The sequence below is a fragment of the Dermacentor albipictus genome, chromosome 2 (genome assembly GCF_038994185.2).
Source record: "Dermacentor albipictus isolate Rhodes 1998 colony chromosome 2, USDA_Dalb.pri_finalv2, whole genome shotgun sequence".
Lineage (NCBI taxonomy): Eukaryota > Metazoa > Arthropoda > Arachnida > Ixodida > Ixodidae > Dermacentor > Dermacentor albipictus.
In genome coordinates this window covers 60,765,059-60,792,044 of record NC_091822.1, presented here as the reverse complement: position 1 = coordinate 60,792,044, position 26,986 = coordinate 60,765,059, and the positions used below count along the sequence as shown (strand labels likewise).

The window sequence follows — 26,986 nt, the reverse complement described above, 5'->3', positions numbered from 1 at the left end:
GCCACAGCGAACGCCGCTGGAGAGAGCAGCAGTGCGAAGATGGCACGACGCCTTTGCTCATCGCCCGCCAATCTTGCCTTCGTTTCTCCGCTGTGCAATATAGAATTAGAAAGCACAACTCTTTTCGTCTTCTCTTCTCGAATGTACCTCCGCTTGCTCAGTTCCTTTCTTCTTCCGCTTTCTCGAGAAAATGGAGGGGACAGCGCCAGGTTTTAGGCACCGCCCTTCCGTTGACATGTCGCAGCTCTGCAGCAAAGCAGGGCTCGTATGATGGTGGCTGTCCTCGAAGTTTTCAGTGCACAGAAAGTCACGCTCAAAGGTACCGATCGTGGCTGCGATGACTACGCAGCGTGAGTCCATATCCTTCGGAGCGTCGGCTCTGCCGGGAAGGTATGGATGGCTTGTCTCCCCCGCGATATTTTTCCTATACCCTTGCGGTATGGGAAAAGACGATGAGAAAATTTCGCTTGATTTTAGCTTTTAATTCCATTAAATCGACGGCTGCTTGTGTTTATATACGTTGCAAACTCAGTGACCGACAGCATTAAGTACACCTGGCTTGTACTAATATTATGAGCATGTACTGCTTCATTCACCATTCACAATTTTAATCAACGCAAGTTTCCTTGTATCAAGAGTTTTTTAACAGTTAAAGCCTCTCGGTCTCCTGGCGACATAATAAAAATACCTATAGTCATGTTAGTGTACAGCACACGTGAATACCCCTACACCGACAGCGGTAACAAAACGCCCAATACCAGCGAGCGAGCAGCCGCTACCGCAGCGGCTAATTGCTCACTGCGTCATGACAATTACATTAGTTTCGCTTTGACAGCTCAATTTCGTAGTTCCATGCTTCAGTTCACGACGCCACTGCTACTCTTGCTTCCTTTGCACTGAGGAACGTCGTCGGCAAGCCCTAAGAGCTCAAGGACCATTGCCATCACTGCTTGCAGTTATTTCTTTCTTTGAATTATAGTTTTAGGCCCCACCCAAACGGGCAAGGCCTCCCAAAAATTGGCCTGAAGGCTCATTAGAGCCCCCTCCCACGGTAACCTTTAGTAAAAGGCGAAAGGTTAACACGGAATAATTGAGAAGGGACTTGAGCAATGACATAAACCAAGCACTGCTAGATTTAGGTCATCATTGCTCACCCTATTGATGGAACAAGTGGCATCGCAGGTTTTTACTCAAGCTTTCGTTTAAATAATTAAGTGATCACATTTATTTTCCATCTAATGACTGAACGAGTTCCTCGTATGAATTCTTTTATACGAGTACGGTTGCACAATTCGCAATTATTGTGCATTTGTGAGTCTTTTGTTAGTATAATGCGTTGTAAATTTCATCGCTACTTAGGCCATTGCGTACGGCAGGCTTCAAGTGATGTGCGCAAGCGCCTTTAAGTAAAGCTCGTACGTTTAAAGTGTGCTTCCAAGCAGGAAATCATTGCGTCCGATAAGGTCCATCCCTGCGCGAGCACGGAAAGGTCCCATTTTGTAACGGAGTTCGGACATGAATGAAACGTTGATTTAATGCCTTACTTCCAAGCAAGAAAACATTTCCTCAGCCGTGACCTTGCCGAGTAGGCCAACCAGTCACACGAAGTACGCGCGCCGCTGTGTACCTGCAGCACCACCAGTGGTGCTCGCAACCGTGGCAGTGGCGGCGCCGGCCGTGCGGGTGAAGGGAAAGAAATTTGGAGGCCCAATCCATTCTGTGAAGGTGGATTGCCAGCGGAGCTGTCACCACCCACTTAACCTATTCTAGTCCCACGAATGAAATGAGTACGCCGCAAAATGCAGTGTATAACCATTTATTGCGCAAATACATTCACGACGGCTTTATGATCGCTGTGGTGTACGCTGAGGCTTTCGGCTTTGGCAATTGCCACGTTCTTCGCCAACGTTAGGTCGACAAACGTGTCACGGGTGGTGGTTGGTACTTTCTTTTCTTTGTAACACTTTAGTACAAACTCTTCGAAGACAAAGTCTACGAACCACTTGTTTTCATGTTTCGAAATGTGCTTCATGTGTTTTTTTTTTTTTTGCTCTAGATCGTCGATTTTTAGAAAGCCGAGTTTTCTGTACCGCCACGAAAGAATCGCCGGTTGGTAGAGGTAAAGGAAGATATTTCGGAGCGATGACTACAATTGTGAACATGCAGAGTGTACACATTGGCATAAAATTATGCCACCCGTGCGCGCGTGCGCTACATGTGTTTTTTTGCGCTAAATCGTCGATTTCTAGAAAGACGAGTTTTCTGTGGACCGCCACGAAATAATCGCCGGTTTGTAGAGAGGTAAACAGCTTCGCTGTAAAAGAAAGAGCCAGAAAGATCGCCTTCGGGCATCCGCGGCTGCACAGTAATGATGAAGTAAAGGCTTCTTGCTGACATAATGGATTCGAATTGCGCTACGTACGTATTTGCATGCTGCCTCTGAAACCATCATGTGCTCAAGGCGTCCGTCGTACTCGCTAGAAGACAACTCCACACACCAAAAGGCTCGGTGATATAACGTGTGTGTGTGTGTGTGTGTGTATGCGTGTGTGTGTGCGCGTGTGTGTGTGTGTGTGTGTGTGTGTGTGTGTGTGTGCGTGTGTGTGTAATCGTGTTTCGACGCTTGATGCACTTACAAGAAGCGTCGCTGAATATAGATTCCAACTATTTTGATCTTTTGTTGCCGTACACCGGAAGCTCGGTATTTGAAATTTACATGCATGCAAAGCGGGTGGCCTGATGCGCCTGATGCAAGAGAGTGATTGCTGGAGACTGATTTCGCGAGACTGAGTTCGGATGAATTAAGTAGCAAGAAAGTTGGTGGTTTGTCCATACTTTAAAGGTGAGTGGCGACTTTAAAGCTATTAGCGATTTACTTTATGATTACTGCGTAATTGTTGATTGTATGTTTGACATAATGTTCGCACACATATCGAGTGACACCTACCGAGGGACTCAAGTTGGCATGAAAGGTGCTTATTGAAGAACGGCAAAACGGCAACAGGCGTTCCGTAGGTGCATCTCACAAGGCAGCCCCTTCATCAGCACCCGCCGAGATGGCGACGGGGCCCAACATAGACTGTGACGCGCAAACAAGGGACCTCATTTCGATGCGACGACAACCGCCGCCCTCCGTGAAAGTGGTAACGACGCCAAAAGCCAGTCTCCTGATCCTGATAAGCTGACCTGCACGGAGTGCTCACTAATCGATGCAAGGGGCCGATGTCGAGGACTTCCGTGGGAACTGCGTCGACTTCAGGTTGCCAAATTGCCACATGGTTGCCTCGTATGCTGGGGCGATCGCACAACATTGGAGTCGGAGTCAGGCGGGACGGTGACGCGTCAGGGGTGGTATTTTTCGAACGGTTCGACGATTATGATTGGCCGAAACACAGCCACCAGACACCCTCGTCTAGTCACATAGGGAAGACGACGGGACCTTTTCCTGAGCCCCGTTCGAGTTCACCGGACCACTTCGAATCGCCGTCACACTTAATTAAGGAGCGCAGAAGCACATCTACTACGTTCCCCAGGCGCAGCACGTCCAAACAAGTTGGCGTCCTCCACCTCATGTGCATTTATGCGGAGCTATTGTCCCACTTCTTGACTTTTCCTGAACATGAAACGCGAGCCTGGCACGGTTCCAGGTAACCTGGGTCCCTAGGAAAGAGGCTTTGCGGCTCTGAAAGGTCGCTCGAGAACAAACCGCCCGCCCCCGCTGAGCGCTTGCAGGCCGCGAGGCAACGATGGCTGTAATGCACCGTGAAGCCCCGGGAGCAACCCCCCATCCGCCTTTGTGACGGCAGTTGCAGACCAGGAAGGCAATAATGCAGACAAGTAATCCCTCGGACAAGTGGAGCCAATGGAGAGACCCTCTGAGTCGAATGTGACTTACACTCGCACGGGCGCCTACCATTGGCCGAAAATGACGACACCTGAGCGGGCTCGACGATTGGCCGAACAGGGAGTGACCTCGAGACACCGAAAGGGTTAAAAGCCAGAGACCAGGAGCAGGAAGAGAGCATTCCTACAGTCATCTCTTTCGGGCTTCTTGCCACGGGCCGCAGCGTCCGAGTTGCTCCGGCCAGCAATGACTTTATCACTGTTAATTTCTTTGTATCTTTACTGTAAATCATGTAAATAAACCTCCAGTTTTTATCTCAAAATCCTCCTCAACCTCGGCCAACTCCCGCACTCAACGGCAAGGTCCAATATCTGGGGGACAGCAATTGCGATTGTCCTCCAGATACAATAGCGGACACCTTTGGTGCAGTGAGGTGTGTCCTGACGTGTCCCGATGTGTGCTCAGACATGCAGTGAACTCAAACATTTAGAGAGATCCCACATGGAGTGTGCTTCTATATATGTTTAACTGCAAAACAATGTTCGCATATGCTAGTTGGTTTATTATGAAACCACCTGCTGAGACATTAAAAGTCGACAGAAATGATACCTTTTGCACCTTTTTTAGATATGCCTCCGTATCGGCAAATACGACCCTCGCAAAGCCTTCGTGAGCATTGTAACAACTTCACGTAGGCTGTACACTGATGTATTGCCTATTTGTCCGCTTCACATGCTCCAACAGAGACAGTGTACTGAACTGCGATATCTGTTTTTGGTGCATATGTATGGATTTGTAAGTTCCGTTATTCAGATGTTTAGTGACTTACCTATTTGTGGTTCTTTTTTCTAAAACTACGAAGACCTAAATCAACATTTTCATTCCAACAGTCAACAGAAGCCCGTCTTCTCTTCTACACTCAAAAATTTTCATTCAATACGGCTGAGCCGTTGCCCAGTAACATATCTGCATTTCACAAGTGTTTGAGGAAATTGGAGTTTGCCTCGAGCAAAACCGTTCTCCGCTATACCTAACGCTGATCAGCTGGTCCCACATGTCTGGTTCCTGGGCAAGAACCGACCCTCTACACGTACTGGGACGGCCAATGGGCCCTTTCATCCCATCTTTATATTCCGCGTGTGTAGAATTAATACCAAAATCAGATCAAATCTAAAAGGCCCTGGTTGGACGCAACTGCGCTGAAATCTACAATGCACTCTTCCGCGGGAGTTAATAGTTTCTTATGCAGGAAGGAATAATGCAAGTCCATTATGCTTGGAGAACGCGCAGGAAATGTCATGTCAGATTTCTCTTTCGGAAAATCCATGAGTTCCTTTTAGCTTTTCACCAAAAATGAGTCGTCCACGTTTGAAGTTCCGAGTGTCGTTTTTTTTTCTTTTCAGAAAGAGTACAATCGTTTTTTGCCGAGTGTCGTTCTACGAACTGATTGCCCTCACATGGAATTCCGGTTTATGTGTCTTGGCAATAAACATTATTTGAACCAGCCTTTGCCATTGTCGATTTCACCTACAGGACGACTCAGGTTTGATCCCTTGCACAGGGTTTGGCTTCTATCTTAAGACTTTTCAGGGACACGTCATGACTCTGATTAAATACAGGAGCAACAGCACTGAAGGCCTTATTATCAAATTCGTCCACTTTCAAAATAACAAAGCCTCTTTCCTTATCTGCGCGAAGAACAGACATCCAGTGCTCTTTCAAAAGCGATGTTAGACGTCTAACCGGTACTTGCGGCGCTGCAGGCCCGTTCCCCGTAACTACGTCGGCTCCCTCAGGAATGCGGCATTTCACGTCGTCTTCCGGGGCGCACGTTAAAACACGTTTCGAGGCTTCCTTGCTATCGGCGACCGTGGTTAAGTTCTTGTGGCCGCAAACTGCGCCGTCTACGCGACAGCGTTCCCCCAAAAAGGACGATCGAAATTCCGAAGTGTCAAGACCGTTGAGTGAAGTGCACCTTCCGGACGACGTCGGGCGTGTCCTAGGGCTTCGTACAAAGTTGGCCGTTGAGCCAAAGCTGGGCGCACCGGAACTCCCGAGGCTCTTGCGGCGCGTGTATCAAAGTGCACCCAACAAGGTGAAGTGAACGGATGCCTTTCCTCTCCCTATATGATCGCCCGTCACCATGCTCCCCTTATTTTCCCTTAGATCCCTGGGAAATATCCGGCCCTCGACACTAACGCGCACCGCCCACAGGCCATTTTATTCCTTTATATGCTCACCCGGCACCACCCTCCCCGTTCCTTCCTTACACGTAGGAAAGCTCCTCTTCGGGATCCGTCCTCGTGGCCCAAGTTCGCCACTTTCAGGGCCCACCACCCGACTCTTTCGAGAGAAAAGGACATAATGCAGCCTCCAATGTACAAGGGATGACCCGGATTTTGGGCATAGTTAAAGTTTCTCTATCTATCTTTCCTCTTTAAGAGCAGTCGGTGACAATTAACCTAAGAATACAGTGGCATATGTACCGCTGTCCAATTCAAATATATATATATATATATACTAGTATAAACGCGCCAACCAATTACGTTCTCTCATTCGCGTTTCGTTAAGCGCTTACTGTATTTCGGCGTGTTAGGACGGCAAAAGCCGTCCTAACACTACAGCTAGATCGATCTTTGTGTCAATATTCCAGGACGAATGCTGAACGTTCTGGCAAGTTTTATGGAAGATCGTGACATCAGTGCTTAGTCAAAGGTAACCCTTTAGCTACAGAAATAACGAGCTTTCATTTTCTATTTCGCCCAGCATTCACATTACCGAAATGACACTCAAGCCGAGAGGGGAGTATGCAGCTGGCGCGGCTGTATTTCAGAGGTCAAATTGGGGCGAACTGACTTCACCCTTCCCTGGCACAACGCTTCAGAGTGGATTTGCGAAGGGTAGGCGCATTGCGGCTTTGTAGATGGAGCGTGTACTGAATTATCAGCTTGTCACCCAGAATAAATACCTTTTGTGGGCTTCAGTAAGACCGCCAAAAGCTGTCGCCTCTTCGTTGCCTTCTTGTTTCTTCCTTATCCGCTTTGCGAAACCCTACATGACCAAAATAGGTTGGCGCTCATTTGGCAAGCACCGTATTTGACACGCCTTGCCGTTATCGCTGAAAAAAAAATTACAATGATGCTTCACTTCGTGAACGCGGGTGACGTGCCATCGTATGGGTGCTATAGCGCACACGACGCTTTATAGGCGACAGGAATGTGTGATCTGATCCCGGAGACAGTACAACATCGAGCACGCCTTCCCGGGTGAGCTTGCTTCCGTATCGCGGCACGTGAACGGGAATCCGTGGGCCGGTACCGGAGATAGTGCAATACCGGGCCGACCCGCGGCGGAGATGAAGCACGGTATTAGCCCCGAGAACGAACACGAGCGGCGCTGTGAGCGCCGCTCGCGTGACGTCAAGGCAATGACTCGCGCCTGTCGTCTGCTACAGTTCGTGCGTTGTACGGGCACTTTCTGCGGTGTTTTCGTTTGTTCGCCCTCGTTCTCTCTGCTTGTATACTTATGGTGGTCGTCTCAAATATATTTTTATGGGGTCTTCCTTTGCGAACATTTATTCAAAGAGCTAATTTCTTAGACAACAATGCAGCTCTCGAAGGCAACGCTACAGTGCCAGCCGAAGCGACGCAGACCAGCCCATTGCGGGTTTTTCATACGCGGATAGACAATCGCAAAAGCATAGCCTATAGGAATCCAGTTATGATACAATACCTGCCGTGGTGCAACAAGTATGTCACAAAGCTGGCTATATATGACTTCTACAGCAGTTACGTTGATTTTATTCCGCTAAAACAGGTTTGCTCACGACGAGTAGTTCATGGTATAATATCGAATTTTTGCATTTCCTCACAGAAACGCTCGGCAGTAGCACGGTGACTTAACTAATACTGGAGCTTAGATTCTACACGCCTTACTTGCTTCTTTAACTGCTTGTCAACATTAAGCGGTTCTTCACGTGTTTATTTTTTTTAAACGGCGGAAATTTGAAGTAAAGTTAATGAAGGCTTGAAGGCTTACAGCTATTTACAGAGTACAAATAGGAATGTACCAATATATATTCCCTTTTCCGTGCTACACGTTCAACTCACCTCTTTAGAGCGCGTTTGTTAATGATTAATAATGCATGTTATGTTCCTCTTTTTTGTCTATGTTACCAAGTGTATATCATTTATTTATTTCAATGCCGCAGTGTGTTTTGCATTGTTATCGTGGAAATATTTCACTGTGCTTTCATATATTGTATAACTGCAATGTTTTATGGCCACTATATAAATGTAATTTATATGGCGCTTGATGTGTTACCCCATGCAGCCATATTGTACCTAAGAGGGTGAGATTACCTCAAGCCGCGTCTGTGCGGCTTTTTTCCCTCATCCACCTCCATTTACCACTCCTCTGTACATGTGTGTGTGTAAATGGAAATTAATAAATCAAATCAAATCAAACTCACTTGAGAAATTTACTGGTGCTTGTTGCTTGAGGAATATACATGACGAATCTGTTTGGCAAACTGACACAGGCTGCTCGGCCCAATTTTTTTAGTGAAGTATGCCTGCTGGACCGCATAGCTGCAGCCAGAAAGCAGTCGAAGCGTCAATGACTAGTAGTATGCGACATATTGAAGATATCGAAATTCCCCCTGTGGAGGGTCAGAAATCAAGTGAAAGTATATGCAAGGCTTGTGGTGCTTTCTTTATGAATGTTTGCGATTGGATTGGAGCAAACTTAAATTAGCCTGCAAGGTTCTCTTTTAAGTACCGACGAAGCGAATAGTTATCCGTTTGTACAATTAAATAACGCTGGATCGAGACATGGTGAGACAAAAGGTGCTTGAATTTTCCTTTTGTAGGCAATCTAAGCTGCGTAGTAGTAGCTCGAGAATACTTTAGCCATTCCAGTTGGCGCTGTAAAAAAATGGTTTATGGTTTTAATTCGAAGTTGAGGTGAACTGATGGGTTTCGCGAACACAGCGTGCCTCGCCATACGGACAGTCGATTGCTACCGTTACGTGATCAGGGGTGTGCCATATTGTCGACAAAGGCTACTGAGGGCCACTATGATACATTTCATCACTTCCAATTGAGTGGCTGTCGATCTAAACAACGAAACTTTTCTCTCAGGTGATTGCTACTATGGTGTTTGTGAATTAACTATGTAAATACTCTACATGACACGCCGTCGTGTTAGCAGCCATGAGCAATTCGTTTTTTGGAGGCCTGTTTCAGAGGGGGATGAAAGTAGCAGCAAACATTTCCATAAGAAATGCGCGCCTATTTTTTTACGCATTAATGAATGGCCATATTTGAATAGAACAACAGACCAGAGTAATAGGAATCATGATGACAGCTTCGCTGGGCAGTGTCTTTCTAATATCGGATAAAATGTTGACGCCAATTACCAAATTTTTCTTCCACGTAAAATGCAATACCTCTCATAGCTAAATACTAAAGGAATGTTAAGTGTTTAGCGAAGCATCATATACAACTTCGCGCGTTGAATTTGCAGATATTCTTTTTTTAGACAAAATTTACCGATAGACACGGCGCATATATGCATTGCAAAAACTTGTTGACCCCTTTAACGCTACTTAGCTTGCGATATCCAAGTCGCAAAGTTTCTCGACTCACACACTTTTGAAGAAGAAACTGTGGTTAAGGTATTGCAGCTGAAAGAAGCCGACTTATTCTTCAATACATACGGCTCGAGCCACCTATTGGCGGCGAGGAGTTACGGAGTCGCCATCTATCCGAAGCGCCTTGCTGGCGTAGTATGAGGGATCACGTGGCACGCTCCTCATAGGTTTTGCTGTCAGCGCTCACTGAAAACAGCACGCGCGAGCTCTCCCGGACATTTCTGTAAGTACTTTAGAAACGAGAGAAGTTTCTTACTGTCTAAATAATAATCTTGGGCAAACTGAACGCACACAATCGTTTACAGACGCCATCTCTTTACCGAATACGTACAGTGAACGCCAATGCGCGCGGTCGCCGCGATGGAGTCTCCCGAACCGGCTTCTTGCGTGAAAGGTAGGTAAACGCTGAGAGCAAACTATCTGAAATATGTTCTTATAGTGTTTGTATAACTAAATGGAGCGTAATAGAATTAAGCCTCAATGCAGCGATCGCGCAGATTCGAAGCGACCGACTGCGCGGACAAACAGTGCGCGGACAAGCATGCGCGTCTGCATGCTTGTCCGCGCACTGTTTCCCTTTCACCGCGCGCGCGTTTTCGCACCGTGCCATGAGCTTTAGGCCGCAGAATATGAGCACTTGACAGTATACAAGCAACCATTGTTGCGTGGGCGCTATCACAGCTGTTCAAAAATAATTTCATTGTAGAGACTTCGACGCCTACGGAGACTGTGATGTGACGTCGCGACGATTCAATCTTTTTTTTCTTCTAAATTCTTTTACCTTTCAATACTATTTCTCGAGTTGCGTCGCACTGTATGTTTATCGGTGTTCTCAGCGTGCGATTCCCCGCTGCTCCTTTTTTGTAATCCAGTGCATTAATTCATAACACAAACATGACCATATGCCATATGCTTTTTTTAAATGTGCTTCTTACCGCTGCCTTTCCACTCCACTGAACTTGCCAGTATCTATAGCATCGACAAGTTCATAGACCAAACCGTCATGACATTAGTCGGGCAGCGGACTCGGGCGAGCGTCTCAGTGCGCGTTTTCAGAACATCGCAGACCGGGCGCCGTAAATCTTCCTCGCGTCTGTGCTTGCTGCATATATACCCGAGTTGTAGCCGATGACTGTTTGCCGGTTTTATGTTTCGCGAGCCAAGCTTCCCACAGCTTCTTGTCCTGCGGCTACGTGTGAATAAGGCTGACACTGTGCTCCGTTGCGTGCGTCCGGCATTGCGGCACCGAGCAGTAGCGTACCATGTTGTGCGCCTTCAAAGGCAGCCACTACCTATTGTAGTGCTTTCAAGCGTTGTAAAGGAGACACTCGAAGCGGGAAAATCTCGCCACTAAATGAGGACCGCAGCGTACGAGGGAATTTAAACTCTCGTTTTCAGCTCGCTTCGCCGCGCTCGAAGCAGCCGACGCGGCCGCTATGTCCACGTGATCCCTCCTAGCACGTCACGCCGACGGTGGCGCCAGCTTTTCCAGTGGTGGAGCTCGAGGCCAATACCCCATACACGAAGGGAACGAGCGCGCGCGGCAGCCGAGCGAGCCGGAGCGAGCGGCGTCCTGGCCGTGACGTCACTCGCGAGAGGGCGCCATTCCTCTTTCTCGGGGCTAATAGCTAAAGCCCCTGCATGGGCAGGGGCTTTAGGTATAGCTAGCTGGGCGAGTCGGTACTTCTTTATAACTTTTACGCATAAGGCGCACTAAAAAACACGGACGAAGAATAGAGAAACACGAGCGCTCGTGTTTGTCTATTTATTCTTCGTCCGTGTTATTTATAGCGCGCTGTGTGTAATAGTTACGGAGGTGAAGCTCGCTTTGAGCACTCCGCCAACTTGTAAAAATAAGTTTAATATCTTTGGTTCAAGTACAACCCGCATCAGATATTAAGGTGATTAGAACAAATACAACACTATAACCAGCGTCGGCCGTGTCTACGTTCGCACCGTCCTCTCTTTGTCGGCGTTCCAAGCGCTCGTGTATCTCCTTTCGCTCTCCCGTGGTGGCGGCTCCGTAAGCGTGCTGCCCGCCAGGACCGCCATGCGGAAAGAAATACCAACCGTCCATGTGGTCTCGATCCCCCAAATTTGGAACGTTTCACCGGAGCAACGGCCAGGTTTCAGAGGGAGTGTGTGGGGAATCAGTTCTGTGTAGCCGGTGTGTGACCGCTTGTGGTTTTCAAGCGACCTCAGAACCATCACTGCACTGCGGAACGTCGACCAAGGCACAATCGCCTTGGCTACGGTGAAGCAGTGTGTGCCCTCGGAGTGGAGTGAGGCGAGAGTCTGTTCTACGTGCCGGGATTCGTTAGTAAAAGGCGCCCTGCCGCGTTCGGCAACAACACATGGCTATGCAAACCCCCCGGTGCCTCATGATCGTCAAAGGCTTAGCATCGTGGAGGAACGACTACTTGCGCCTCACCTCCATTCATGTGCATACGGCCTTTGACGCGCGGATATAGACAGTTCGCCGTTGGGGGGCCCACATACACAGCTTCGTTGGCCATCGCGATCCCCCTTCACAGATTGGAATGGCAATGAAGTTTTAAAAATTCATTTCGGGAACCATTTATTTAGCCTTGTTGAAAAGCAGTTCGCATAGCAGCCATCCTTTCTTGGAAAGCTTCTTTGCAATCAGGTCGTAAAATTGTTGAGAGGCGATTCGTGCATTTTCACGCGGATAATGAGGGATCTTGTATCTAAAGTTGATCATTTTTTTTGCCTTGATACTCCGCTGCCTTTATCGCACTACATAGTCGGTACAGGCACGGTACCGAAATATATCGAAATAAATGGTCCTGCTGTTAATATAGGCTGCAGTGTTCGCTATTCGATATTCCATTCCATAACCGACACTTAATGTTTGTATTCGATTCGTATTCGAAACAATTCGTATGCGCCTCTGGTAAAGAAAAGGCTTATTAACATTATTTTACTCACGCATATAAAGCCGTGCACAACTAGACGCCTAGTCAACTGAAGATTCTGTAAATGATAAACCACAGCTTTCAGTTACGCTGCAACTTATGTACTACGACAAAGATAGTAACGAAACACGTAAACAGCATGTTCCCAGACGCACGTAGGACTGCCGTGTTCATAGAAGAGGGTAATTAAGTGCGATACGACGGTACCGCACATTGTTTTAATGCAATGGCTCTATGATGACACTGCACAGATAATAAAGTTGATTTGCCTAAATCGACAAGACAGACTCGCAGGCTACCCAAAAGCGGGACATGCTTGTTGACTGACAGGAGATTATCGAGCAGAATGCATTCAGGGGCACTCTTCACTTGCGTTCGTTCTCGCTCAAGTTTCAAATTAAGTACTCTTATTCTTTCTGTTCAATCAAGAACAAATATTCGACAATCTAAAATAGCGAATTCTCGAATCGAATACAAATCCAATAGCAAAGGTTATTCGATTCGTATTCGTAATTCCGGATATTCGCACACCCCTACTAATAAGCTCTTCATTATGCCTTTAGAAATAGCGACAAATGAAGGCCCATACCCCCCTTGGCATAATACGGGGGGGGGGGGGGAGGCATAAAACTTTGAGGAATTTCGCCAAGGCCAACTTGCTGACTATTGAGGTACCTTACGTTACCACAAGAAGCGATATACACCAAATAATTAAATAATTTTATTGGAAAATTCCAATGTTAAGATGGCCGCCTCCATGCCAGCGCAGTGTGCACTCTCCGAAAATCTCGTGATTTAGCTGCGCATGCATGCAGTTGATTTCATCGATGAACTGTCGCTCTATCAGGGCTGCTGTAGGCCAGCAAACAATCACTGTAAACGTCCTTACAATTAAAAAAGAAATGAAAAAGAAGGTTATGTTGTTAATAGGGCGACTAAAAGATGCTAGATATAGCGACATTCCCGGTAAGTTATCTACACTGACGAAGAGAGACCAATTTAGCCAAGATGCTCTAAGCACACGCTCTGCAGCGTTCACAGGATGCAAATTCGCGACGGTCAACTCTCCTCTCTTCGCTCTTCCGCGTCAATTAGGCAGCAATATAGCGAACCCGGTTGGTCGTCGCTCCGCGTAAAAAAATAAATAAAGAAAATATACGCGTGAGCTCCGACTACGAGACTGCTTTATCCCTCGCCTCCACACATGACGTCGCGGAGCGGCAGCGACACTCCAAACCTCCCTTCCACCTCATCCACCCCCTTTCCTTCCTTCCTCCGGGGACAATCTGCTCATGGCTCGTCTTGGCTATATTTACGCCGTGCGATTTGTCACCGACCTTTAGCGGCACGGAAAGCGGGTGGTTGCAGACGGAGGGAGGGGCTCTTATGCTTCCTCTCTGCCTTCCGAGCGCTACGGACGCTCGGTTGTGGCGGGTGGTTTAGTAGGAGAACGGCGGCTTGTGGGCGTCTTCATTTCAAGCGTCATTTGGCGGGCAAATTGAAAAGCTGCCTGCCTCGCAGACGACACGCCGTCGCGGCCACTAGCCGCTATCGATGGCGGGATCCACGCAGGACCGCGGCGCCCGTGTGTACGTCGTCTGCTGGCGACAACGTCGTCTGCTATAGCGCTAGATCATGTGAGTGCGCGAGGGTGGGACGGGGGGGGAAACAGCTTCGTGAAATGGCGTCCTGCGGCTCTCCGCGTTGTTCGCGGACAGACGAGGAGAAGCGCCGAATGAAGAGCAATATCACCGCTGCGCCGAGCCATTGCGGACACTCGCCCGAGGTTTTTTCGGGATGCGCGGATATCGGCGTGCTGGACAAAGTTCGTTGTCCAGGAATGGACCCCCTCCAAAAAAACACACAAGCCGCCCATGTTCTGTAAGCGATGGGAGATATGCTAGAAGGAAATAATTAGGCGGAACGAACGTTCACATCCGCGCGACGAAAAATAACGTCGAAACGGGAAACTGTGATAGCGGAGGCACTGGGTCTGTTACCTTCGGTCGTTAGGTGCAGGGGGCTCGCGGTGGTGCGCGCTTTCTGCTTCCGAGATGCTATTCAGGGCGCAAGTGGTCAGTGAAGGCCCCGTCTGCAGCGGCATCCGTGCCAGAACAGGTGCAACGGATACGAATTAATCTTAGTTACCCGAATTCGAGAGCGGGGGGAAGTGCACCGGCAAAGCATGGACGCCTTTGGTTAGTGTTCTCTTTATTACTTTCAATAAATGAGCAAAGGTGTAGCGTCTTTCTAAGTACGTTCTTCCACCAAAAATGCAGAGTTCGCCTTCTTGCGAACTGTCAAAGCATAATATTGTGGCGTAACGCGTAACTAAGAAGCATAGCGGCCTGCTATGCTACACTCTTTCTGAGCTGTGATGCAACATGGCTGTTAGCTTTCCAATTGTGCTTGTATGCTGCGGTGCTTTAAGTACAGCTAGTCTCTCAGTGAACTGCATTGACCTATTTGGGATGCTGTTTCGTTGCCCTGCCACCTTTTCCTAGGAAGATAACACTATTGACGAGGACGACTGGAAGATGTTTTAGAGGGCAAACGTAAAGACTCTGCAGTCACCTACCGATTTTATGGCATTCGCGTATTTCATGGCACGCATGGACAAATTAAAACTAAAGGCGACGTGAATGGAACGATTTGTTGCACGAAGAAATACTTTTATGTCTATAATTTTACGAGATCTGCGCGACCTTAGCGAAAAACGGTGGCATGTCAGTGCTTGCTACCATGGGAAAAAAAGAAGTACTAGACTTTACACCACCACAATGAACCTTGTTTACCATTTTAACTAGTGCAGCATTTATTTTAACTGTAAACGATCATGTAAGCAAAGTGCATTTGAGAGCGTATGTCGTGTGTTTGGCGAAGAAAAATGAAGTCTTGAGATCATCTCTGCTATGACTAAATAATGGCGAAAATAAATATTAGACGGCGTCTGATAACATATCTACTAATATCAGTACCACACGTTAAACGTTAACGTCATTAAGAGTCTAATAACTTAAGTGTGTCAGTAGCAATGTTTATGGAGTTGTTGTTGGACGCGCTTTTTTTAAATGACACGAAACGTCGCGATAACAACAACTGAAGCGAATACAATAAGTTTTACCGGTGACCACGAGGCTGCGGGCTTGATTCCCAGAAGTGGCAGGCCCTCCCGCATTCCCAATATGTGGATCAATGCAAGAATTATTGTGCCCTGACAATTCGGTGCATATATAGAATCACAAATTATCAAAGTTAGTCCAGAGTTCTCCATTACAGCGTCTCTTAAGAGGAAGCTTTAGCTCGGGGCCAACTCCGACGCGGCCTATTTAAATACATGTAAAACGCAAAAACGTTTTTCTGAGATAACCCATGGACCGATTTTGATGAAATTTGTTGCATTTGAGAGAGAAAGTTAAATTATAGTGACTGCTGGAAGCGCAATTTCTATTTAGGACTTGAATTTTGTGAAAAAAGATGCTCCAAAGTGTGGAAATTCGAAAGAAATGGAAGCACGAAGTTTACAAATTAATGGCTCTGCATCAAGAACAGATATCGCAGTTCCTTAAACGGCATCCATTAGATCATTCAAAGCGAATAAATTCTATACGTCAATTTACATCTTACGTGAGTTTGTTACGTTGCATACAAGGGTTTTGCAAAAACTGTATTTCCTTATTACAAAATTCTTTAGGATTCATGTGTAACATACAATTTTGTTCGCTTTAGATGTACTATTACATGCAATTAAAATAATTGTGATATGATTCCTTATTGCTGAGTTACAGAGTTGTAAACTTGATAGTTTCGTTTTTTGAACATTTGCGATTTTTGCCAATTTTTAATGAAAAATGTACAACGTAAATCCAAAAGTCGAGACCAGCAGTCACTAGATTTTAAGTTTGCCTTTTAAATGCAACAAATGTCGTCAAATTTGGTACAGTGGTTGCCGATAAAAACGAATTCTCCTTTTACATGTATTTAGATAGGAGCACAGGAGCTAAACCTTCCTCTTAAAGAGCGCGGGAAATCAATGATTGTAGATTGACCGGTGTTTTTATTTTAATAGCTCTTAAATAATATTTCGCACTCACCGCTGCTGTATTGCCGCTGCTCGAACATCGCTAAAGATCTGCATTTTCCCCTCCTCAGTGTTCAATATAGAACATTGCGTTTCTCTGCAAGACTTGTTGACCCCCGAATTTAAGCAACGAGTCTTGCTCCACGTATCTCTCCACCGAAAAAGCAATCTTGTACGGAGATGCAAAGTGTTCTCGCTACCCGTCAACGAGTGAAAGTTTGCAGAGACCTGGAAAACAGCGATGCAGTTGAAATTTTTTTTAGCCGCAGCAAGTTAGGCGGTAAGTTAAAGAAAAAATATTCTTTAAATTGTTTGAATAAAAAAATGGCTGTGGCTTAGGTAAGGTTAAGCCCAGGATGCGAAGCATACTAGCCTTTATTTTAGTTGTTGAACCACTGTTTAGCCTGGTGAACTGCTGTTGCTTGGCTATATTTGGTTCGGCTAGACGAAGAAACAACTCATGCATTACTTCTTCGCCTTCAAGAGTGGAACGCGACAGCGTTCCCGTCGACCCGCCAAGGGGTGTAAGACAATGGGCTACAGGGCAGCGACTACGCGCCCCGCATTGGACGCGGTGAGCGTCGAGCAAAGCAGCGTTCGGCGCGGCAACGAAATGTGCGCCTGAGCAAGAGACGCACGCCTTAGAAACAGCGCGTTTCTAAGGCAACACCGCATTCACTAGAGGCGCTTTTGTACCGCTTTGAAGCGTTGTACTCGTGGCTCAGTGGTAGCGTCTCCGTCCCACACTCCGGAGACCCTGGTTCGATTCCCACCCAGCCCGTCTTGCAAGAGTTGAGCCAAAGCCACTTCTCCTCTGTCGTGACGTCACGGTGTCACGTGATTTCATGGTCACCGCCGCGCCTGAGGAGCTGGGTTGAGCCCTCGTAATATGCTTCGCATAGAAACGCGATAGAGTAGCACCGACGGCTACTGGTCATGTCACACCTGGCGCATCAGTTCTTGCTATTTTACCGAAGCTAGTACCGTTCGGCTTTGTCAGTCCTTGAGAACAAAAAGCGATACTGGTCAATACCGTACAGGTGACTTTGCTGCACGCTTTGGAGCAATAAAAGAAGCGCGCTTGACAGGGGAAGGAGTGCCGGATATTCTGCGTCGAAGTCGCCTCCGCCACGTTCCCCGCCATGTTGCCATCAGCGTCGATCGTAGCTCCTCCAGGAGACCAAGATTAAGCTACATTTTGGTTAGGGCGGGATATCTAATGCTAAGCGAGGCAAGATTAATACGTATCTCGCTTTGAAATCCCCGTTTTCTTTAATATTTCCTTCTTTTTTTTTTGTCAATGCACGCGGAAAGCTACTTCTAATAAAGAAGCCACTCATGTTCGCTTCGAAAGAGAGCGTTGTGCGTACAAGCATGAATAGCGCGTCATTCCTCCGCTTCGTGCAGTCTTTGCCTTTCCAGGCGCTCTCAAGTGCGTTGGATTGCGGCAACCGTTCAATCCGCGCGCTCACCAGGAGCGTCTGTTCTTGTGGTTCGTCGCATGCGCGAAAGATGGCGCCACAACACCTGTCATTATCGGAATCTGTGATGGATGCAGCTGACACACGTGTTGTCGCGATCAGTGACTCACGTGCGTGGCGTTTCGACGGCTTATCGCAGGAGTGATTTAGCGTGCTGCACGAGATCTGGATTGCTTATTTGGGGGCAGGGACAGTGAATGTGTCACCTTACGCGATCGTTCTGGAGATGACACTACAGAGACGTGCACATGTCGCTGCTGTAACCCTGGCCCGAATTCACAAAGTGTTTAACGCGAAGCGTTCTTTCTGAACTTCAGGTGTGTTGAATTTATTTATTTACTTATAGATACTGTTAACCCCAAGGCCGATACAGGGTGAAGTAATCATAATATAAGCTTCAAAGATCGCTACGGACACGAGCGCTACGCAAACCAAATTAGAAAATGCAACACGTCTGCTCAAGCGATGTCAATTTTACACAATATCCACTGATATATTAAATGAGCATTACGCTACAGACTCTGGACCCTACAAGTAACAACAGCTGTACCATACAAAACAAAATATTAAACATCATACTCAGGAACTTCGTCAACATCACATTGAACCATCTCGAACCATGTCATATTATATGTGCTGCCTACATCACTGCAGAAAGAAGCTAATAATGTTGGCCACGGCTACACAGAAGAATAATATGCCAGTACTGATTTTTCAAACTGTTTTCGAGACTCAATTGTGGTAATGTTACGTGGTAGCGCATTCCAATTTTCAATTGTTTTTGGAGAGAGGGAGTACTTAAATGCGCAAACCTTTGCAGGTATGGGCATGTATTGGTCTTCGTGGCTATAGGTCTAACGCATCGTGAAATCAGTGATTTTTTTAATGTTGTATATACCTTTGAGTGTTAAAAGGGAAACAATTATGTTTCCTTAAATCAATAAATATTAGTCGAGCCCCTTTTCGGCGCAAATAATGCTCGGGCAAAATTAGTTGAATTCGCATTTTAGTCACTGAATCCATGTATCTATATTTGGACAAATTAGACCTTGCTGCACGCCTCTGTATTTCTTCATCTTTATTTACTTCGTTCTTCGTATACGGATCCCCTGTTATGCTAGCACATTCCAACGCAGTACGTACCAATGCCACATATGCAATAAGTTTAATATCTCGGTAAGCAAGTCTACGTCTTAGTGACCAAAGTTTCACATCTGCGGCGCTATATAAATTAGGAATGTGTTGTGTTTTCTTTTTCGAGATAAGTCATCTGATATCGTAACGCATAAGTACTTGTAGTGACTCGCTTGTTTTATTGCATAACTGTCTAGCTTGTAATTTAGAAGTAACACGTTTATTGGTTTTCTAGTTATTCGCGCAAAGACAGTTTATTCGTAATCTATGTTCATTTTCCATCACATGCACTAGTGGGCAATTGTTTCTTGTGCTGGTCCTAATTATAATCAGTCGTCATGACAAAAAATTTTAGAGCATATGAAGCAATCACCTGCAAATAAACGAACCGTCCAAACACAGACCCTTGAGGTACCCCTGATGATATTTAGAATTTTCGATTTCTTTCCCTTCACTTCCACATATTTGCGTCCTCTTAGTAAGATGTGATTGAAACCACTTAATTATATTTAAACGAACTCCAAGATCAAGTAGTTTACCAATCAAGTCCGAGTCAGAAACGTGGCCGAAAGCTGTTGATAAGTGTACGCAAATTTCCGTCTATCTGACCTGTTTCATTAATTGTCTGAGCAAAATCATGCACTGTTTCCGTAAGCTGGGTGATTGTGGACAATCGGCTTCTAAATGCATGCTGGTTAGAAATACACATGTTCGACTTTTCGAGATAGTTCTTTGATCGGATATGCTCGAACATTCTACAGCAAGTATATGCTATTGAATTTTGTGCTCTGTGTTTGTCGCCAGTTTTAGGAACTGGCACGATTCGCGCCATTTACCAATCGTGCGGCAAATTACGCTGTTCAGGAGACGCATGGAAAATTAATAGCAAATACTTTGTCATCCATCCGTCCGTCCGTCCGTCCGTCCGTCCATCCATCCATCCATCCATCCATCCATCCATCCATCCATCCATCCATCCATCCATCCATCCATCCATCCATCCATCCATCCATCCATCCGTCCATCCATCCTCATAAGTCATGATGCCGTCACGGTTGTTTAAACTGGCTATATCAGAATAGGCATTGTGCGGCATGACACGCATGCACACGTACCATGAATGACGTGTCACGACGTCAGTGACGTGACATAAATGTCACCACATGAATGACATACGTGTCATAAAATGAATATCATGAATTACACGGCATCAATGACGAGACATACATGAGCACGTTATCCAAGTCGTGCACGCATGTCTCGCCACACATCCTCATACATATCCAGTTAAATAAATGGCCACGACACCATGACCTTCCCTCATTGTAGTACTCGCTACCGCCGCCTGGGCGATCTCATCTGAGCTTCCGAGAGGGGGGGGAGGGCGAAGGTTGCCCTGAGGTGGGGAGGACTGCACACGTGCGCAGCGTCTACTGCTGAGGTCAGTCCACGGTACTAGCGTCTGTGATTGGGATCACGGCTCCTGCAAGGGGCGATGACGAACGGCTACGAGTAAAGCTCGGTGTGACGCTTCCTTGGGTTTTGTCGCCGCTGACACTGGTGGCACAACTTTCCCACGAAGAAGGGCCGCTCTCGTCGTTGGTGGAACGAAAGCATGAGAAGAAAAGCGTAGTGCCGCGCAAGACGGGCTGTGCGTCGACGATAGATACAATATGGCGCCAGCGCAGCGCGTGTCTGTATGGAAACAAAGCGCTGCATGAGTGGAGGTCTATCTGCGGTGGCTGCTGTGAATCGCACTGACGCGTTACCCACGCGCTATCTCTTGCGATCTCCCAATTAGCGATGCAGATGCCCCCACTTCGCTCCGTTTGGAACGTACCACGCCATACAATATATCGCGCAATGAAAACACGCACGGAGCTGCGCTCAAATGTCGCATTAGGAAGTATCGTAACTGTCGTATATTTTTTTCACAATGTCTCTTCTCTTCTCACATAGTTGCGCTTCAGTCGATAGCTGTTCTCATAACCACCCTTGCTGATGTCGGTGACAGTTTGTACTGAACCGCTTTTCGCCCCATGCTTCACGACCTAATTGGATCCACCTTGGAGATACCTCCGCTCACGCAGCGCTTTGTTTCCATGTATGGTATCGGTGGACGCGCTTGCCACATGCCTTATCGATGACGTCATCGGTGAACAGACGACGGCGCGTTACTCTGGCGCCACCTCGTAGCGGTCGTCGCCGCTGAGTCCGTCTTGTGCGGCACTACGCTTTCCTTCTCACGCTTTCGCCATACCCTCTTCACCCGTTTTCCGCCTCATGGTTTCGCTGCACCTTCCTCCTCCGCTTTCCTCCTCGCCCTCCCTTCGCTATCATAGTCTTTCATCCCGAACTGCGCTCCACGCTCGCTCTTTTATCCTTCGTTGTGCTCGTTCACTCGGTTACGCCGAGGGACGCCGCCGACGCCGAGGGTCGCCGACGCTCAATGCCGGAATAGGCGCCTAAGAACTGCGCTCTAAAATGTAGGGAGCACACAAGCGATGTCTTTCAACTGAAGGTTTTTTGAAAACTGGTGCCAGTTATATATACAAGAGCATAAAAAAAAATATCACCCTGAAGCCCTACATTGCTTCCTTTCTACTACAGTGATGTGCCCAGTGGCGTAGCCAGGTCGTCTGATACCCGGGGCAAATAGGTATTCTGTCACTCCCCCCCCCCCTCCCCTCGCGTGTAGTCGAGGAGGGCGAGGATATCGACACTTCCGGGTTTCAGCACCACTACAGCCGCCTTGGATACCGCGCGCGTCCCCCGGTTCCCCCTCTCCTTCGCTTTCTTTACAAGAGATCGCGAATGCGGCAGGTATACACGCTGTTTTTCCTGCTCCAAATATCACAGCGTGCTGCACTGATAACTTGTGATAAGCGCATGTGCACATCTTCCGTCACACTGTAAGGCTTGGCAGCCAATACAAATGCGTCATCGTGGAAAATATGGCTTACGTCACAAGGAACAATAAATATATTTATGAAGTTTTAATTACCTATTTAAGCAGCAATATTGCATTTGCAAAATTGAAGCCCGGCATTCATATCTTGCCCAACAACAACTTTACAAAAATTGTCGTAGGTACTATGGCGCGCAGTATTTTGGATGTGGGCAGCCCCAAACGAAAACGAAAATTAAATTGTGTGTCAGTGACGCTGATCTCCCCACCATATTGGAAAACGCCACCTGCCTCCCTGCGACGCGGGTGCCAATGCTATGACAATTATGAGTTCTCTTCATTCTGATCAATAAAGCCTTGTTTTCATTTGTTGCTATACGGACAAACGTGATTATCCGAGCTGCGGTACCACCACAACATTGGGAACAGAATAGAGCACGCTTCGCGTCGATTCTTGGCGTCACCCTAAAAAAAAGAAAAGGCCGTGATGAAGCCCGCGCGAGCGAAAGCTTGCACTACTGTTGGTCTGCACTCGCAATAGAGAGGATTGAGGGATCAACGTCACTGGTCCACTATTTCATATTTCTGTCGCTGCTGCCATACTGGGCGCCACCCGCAGTGCCAAAGTACTGCAGGCTGTAGCACCCAAAACGATTTTGTTTAAGGAGTTTTTCTTGAGTTAATAATATGACTTTGAGTCCTCAATTTTCGAATTGAGGACTCAAACTTCTGCAAACTCATCAATTTCAGTAGTAAAGTTGATATTATTCGCGTTCTTTTTCTATGGTCAGTATCACCAAGTTTGACAACATTTCATCACTCATGGTGGAGCGCAGAGACGTCTTGATCAGCTTTAACTTGGAAAAGTTCCTTTCGCATGATGCAACTGACACGCAGATCGTGAGGAACAAGCGAAAGATAACAGTAAGATTAGGGAGGGACTCAAAGAAGTTCCATTTGGCGATAAATTCCAGGAACTCCAGGTACCGAGTCTGAAGACGATCCAGAGAATACCATTCGCGACTTTCGACGGCCGCACTGATGCACAGTCGCCCTGAACGAACTCTTCGCCGTAAACGCGAGCGCCGGGCGCGCTGCATGGTTGAACGCCCTCTTGCTGCTGTCTTTGAAGTTCGTCTTCGCTGCGCGTTCTGAACGGAAGAGGGACCCAAGAGCCCCAACGCCTTACAACGCCTCACTGTATGTTTAGCGACTCCTGCTCCCAGCATGAACGCACAGCACGAGCGCACCCCACATTAAACGTTCCGCTAAGGCGACTAGTTTAGCGACCATTTTGCGAATTGAATTTTTTAGCCCGCACATTCGTGCAATTATTTCGTGGGGTGTTGATAGAGCTGCAGCCGACAGTTCTTCGGCGCAACGCATCGGGTATATGAGCTTGGGCTACTGGATACCGGGGCATTCTTTGCCATTTGCGCCCAGTCAAGCCGGTGGAAAGAGGGGTGTCTTCAAACGTATATCACACCTCCCCCCCACTCCCACTGGCCCCTTGCACTCGCCCCCCCCCCCCCCCCCCCCCCCTGTTGCTACGCCACTGGGAGTGCCCACTAATGACTTCGTTTCCTGCGCTCCCAATGGATAATGTGTCATTGTAGTGTAGTTGAATCACGCTTACAAGATCGTGTTACCAATTTACCTATTTTTCTTTTAGTTACCTTCTTTTTTATGGCCTTCCTTCCTTTCCGTCCCATCCCCTGCCGAGTATATAGCATGTAGACGAATGTACGCTGGCTAACCCCTTAATTTCCTTCTCAACTAGGAGTTTTCGCTCTCTCCTGCTGCCCATCATATAAGGTCATGCTGCACACTCGTAAAATGTGATCTGTACGCCCTTGCACAAGCAAAACGCTTTACTGTCGTTGGTTCACCCTGTACCGCGCATCGGCCATGCACGAACCTAAGCGGTGCACCGCACTAAAGTGAGAATGGCGGTGCGTTCACACATATTTTGCGCAGCTCGTCCATATAATGTGCCAGTGTACCCGGAACACCTTGTACATGTAGGATAGGCGCGTTGTGTCGAATGGCTGTAAGTCTGGAAGAAAAATTTAACTAATTGGTCGATGAAAGTTCGGTGTTTTACGTGCTGAAATCCCGATTTGATGATGAGGCATGCCGTAGTGAGGGACTCCAGTTTTATTTTGACCGCGCTGGGTTCTTTAACATGCGTCCGGTGCACAGTACACGGGCGTTTTTGCATTTCATCCCCTTTGAAATCTGGCCGCCGCGGCCGGGATTCGATCCCGCGACCTCGGGCTTAGTTGCACAACACCATAGCCACTAAGCCACTATACGGCAGGTAATGTAAATTTCAAACAAGGAAATTGGCTTTGGCGAATCCTTTCATAAAACGTTTCGTTGTGTAAAACGATTATTACTAATCGCAGTAAGGGGCATTTGATTGCTTAGAGACATTTTTGTCTCAAAGGCAAGCACTTTGAGTAAATATTGCGTTCTCGTCATTAAATTGCGCAATTTGAGCTCAAATAAACTGGGTCCGCAAATTGCCGAATATTTTTGCCATACCAAAGGCGCTATAATTATTGGGCCCCTTCTTCTTTATTGCTACAAGTATACGTGCACCTTGAAACAAACGCCGAACATGACGTGCAATATCTGTAAGCGATAAGCCGATAGAATTCTTGTTCTCATCGCTTACCACACGCTTCGGTTGTCGCTTTTTCGTGTCCTTGGGCCAGACAATCATGTCGACGGTGAACCGACCACGCTGCGAAGGATCCTCGTTTTTGTCGTCGTCGCATCGGCACATACCTTTTGTTGTTGTTGTTGCTGTTGTTGTTGAGCCCTTGTCGTTGTTGTCTAGTAAAAAAAAAATGCGGCTCATAGCCACTATGCGGTAAAGGCCAAGAAATTGTTCGAATATTCCTTGTTGTTGCATGGCACGTACCCGTTAGGGATATTAGCCACAAAGCGGTCAGTTCAACAGAGGGCAATGAAAAAAATGCCTAAAGGAAGAAAGACAACTGAAATTGCGGGGAAATGTTAAATGAAAATTTATGAATTATCGAACCACGGTTGTTATCAGAGATTGCGTTTAGCATGCTTTTCGAGGCAGTTATTTGTGGCGCTATGTGGCACACTGTGTTAACGGGGGGGGGGGGGGGGTGCTCCGTTTACCATAGTGCCTTATATCCGTACGCGGGAGCCAACTGGCGCAATACTTCGAGCTCCATTTCCTCAAGCACCAGTTCGGAACACCGCATGGCGGCGTCTGTGATCATAGGCGCAACGTCTCAAGCGACACTGTCCGTGTCCTTCGGCCAGAGAGAGAGATAGAAAGAAAAAAATATTGCTGACTCCCTCTTAATCGATACTAGATGTAAGCATAAAATGGCTACCGGCAAAGCAGATTGGTTGGAGGTGATACTAGTCACAATCTTGATACTAGGCACCACACCACGCCATATTGTGGACTGGTCCATTCGGACGCAACAGTTTCCAGTCACACACAGAACCTCATTGCAAGTACCATCTCGGTCAAACGGCCATTCGCGTGTGTCCGCCTCATGTGTAGCTGGCGTTGTAAAGAGCAGAGGCAACCCTGCCTCAGCGCCAAAAGATGACAATCAAATGTATAGTGCCCTGTATCTGCCTTTTGAACGTCGTTGTTGGGCATGACAAATAAAACTTCAGCGTTCTGAAGAGACAGCTTGAGTAACATCTGGAAGAACTCGGAAGCAGTATTATTGTAACTCGTTTGGAAAGTAACTAGCGCATGTAATTCGGTCTTGAATGGTTGCCAGGATGACCTCGTTCTGTTCTCGCAACTTGCCCGGATGTTCTCGTTCGAGTGCCCGGATAACGGCTTTGGCTCAAGGTCACTTGAAGGTCACCAACAAGGGCAGCTAAAAACATTTCGCGGTTAAACGCGCTTACCTTCAAAAAACAATGTCCGTGTCTAAGCTTTAGGGTGAGGTTTGAGAGTCATACTCCCTGACCTTGAGTAGATGAGGAAGAAGAGTTGTTCAGGAAGAGATCGTTTTGCCCGGGTTGGCCACCCAGGCCTCCCCACCCATGTAAAAGTATGTGGATAAAGTGAGCGACGTTGGAGGCGTGTTGGCTCTTTTCAGTACAGGTGTTGGCTAGAGCTGGTATAGAACCGCACACTTGGCAATGAGGCGCATTAACGCGAGAGCACTAAGGACCCCGTGTCACAAAAAATGCGGCGTGGAACGTCGCTTCGGCAAAAAGAACTTCGTTTCAAATCCCGAACCACGCATACCCAACCACTTCTCTACCACCAAGGTTGCTCATAGCTTGTGTTTTATTATTTAAAAAGTTATTCCTCGGAATTTTCAGAACGGCAGGCCACAAACAAATGTAATGAAAAAAAAACAACACCGAAAGTGCATATCCTTTACGTTAGCTTTTCTCAGACTGAAATATTAAAAGTGCGAAACAATAACAGCCCATCGACCCACGCAAGAGACCGCGTTTCTACCAGAACGCTGGCCTTCGTGCATAGCGTTCGCCGCCAGCGTTTCCCGGTAAAAGTTACGGTTACTTAAGCGACAGTTGCCGGGAAGCTTGAAAAGCAGTCAGGGGTCTTTGAATGCTACCGCGTTCCACTCTTAAAAGCGAAGCTTAGAGGAGCACTGACACAAAATTTCGAAGTCGAGCTAACGTGTCAGATCGATTTATGTTGGCGCACACACATCGTCTGCAAAATGTGAACGGCGAATAGAGCTCGGAACATATCTAAAATCAATCTTAAAGTACGTGCGCGCAGTCAACCGCAAAATGCAGCCCCTCGCGACATCGACATCAAGGAAGGAATGTAAACAACCGAGAAAACGCTGCGTCACGGGTTTGCGCTGCAGTAGGGGCGGGCCCTGCGACCGAGTTTCTGGCCGCTCCGATCGTCCCGGTGTCTTTCTTTTTATTCTCCCTGGTCGTGACGCTGACTT

The 26,986-nt window shown here is 47.2% G+C and overlaps 1 protein-coding gene and 1 non-coding gene across 2 annotated transcripts in view; both read right to left on the bottom strand.

The window, feature by feature from the left end:
- The window catches only part of LOC135909001 (sphingomyelin phosphodiesterase 4), a 178,151-nt gene extending 153,319 nt beyond the window's left edge, over positions 1–24,832 (bottom strand). Inside the window, exon 1 of the mRNA XM_065440865.2 lies at positions 24,718–24,832. Coding sequence (XP_065296937.1) covers positions 24,718–24,828 — 111 coding nt within the window. The 5' untranslated portion in view covers positions 24,829–24,832. The remainder of the gene's footprint in view (positions 1–24,717) is intronic.
- LOC135909063 (U5 spliceosomal RNA) lies at positions 986–1,110 on the bottom strand. Its single transcript, XR_010566549.1, has one exon. It is a non-coding gene; the product is annotated as a U5 spliceosomal RNA (small nuclear RNA).
- Positions 24,833–26,986: the final 2,154 nt, after the last annotated feature.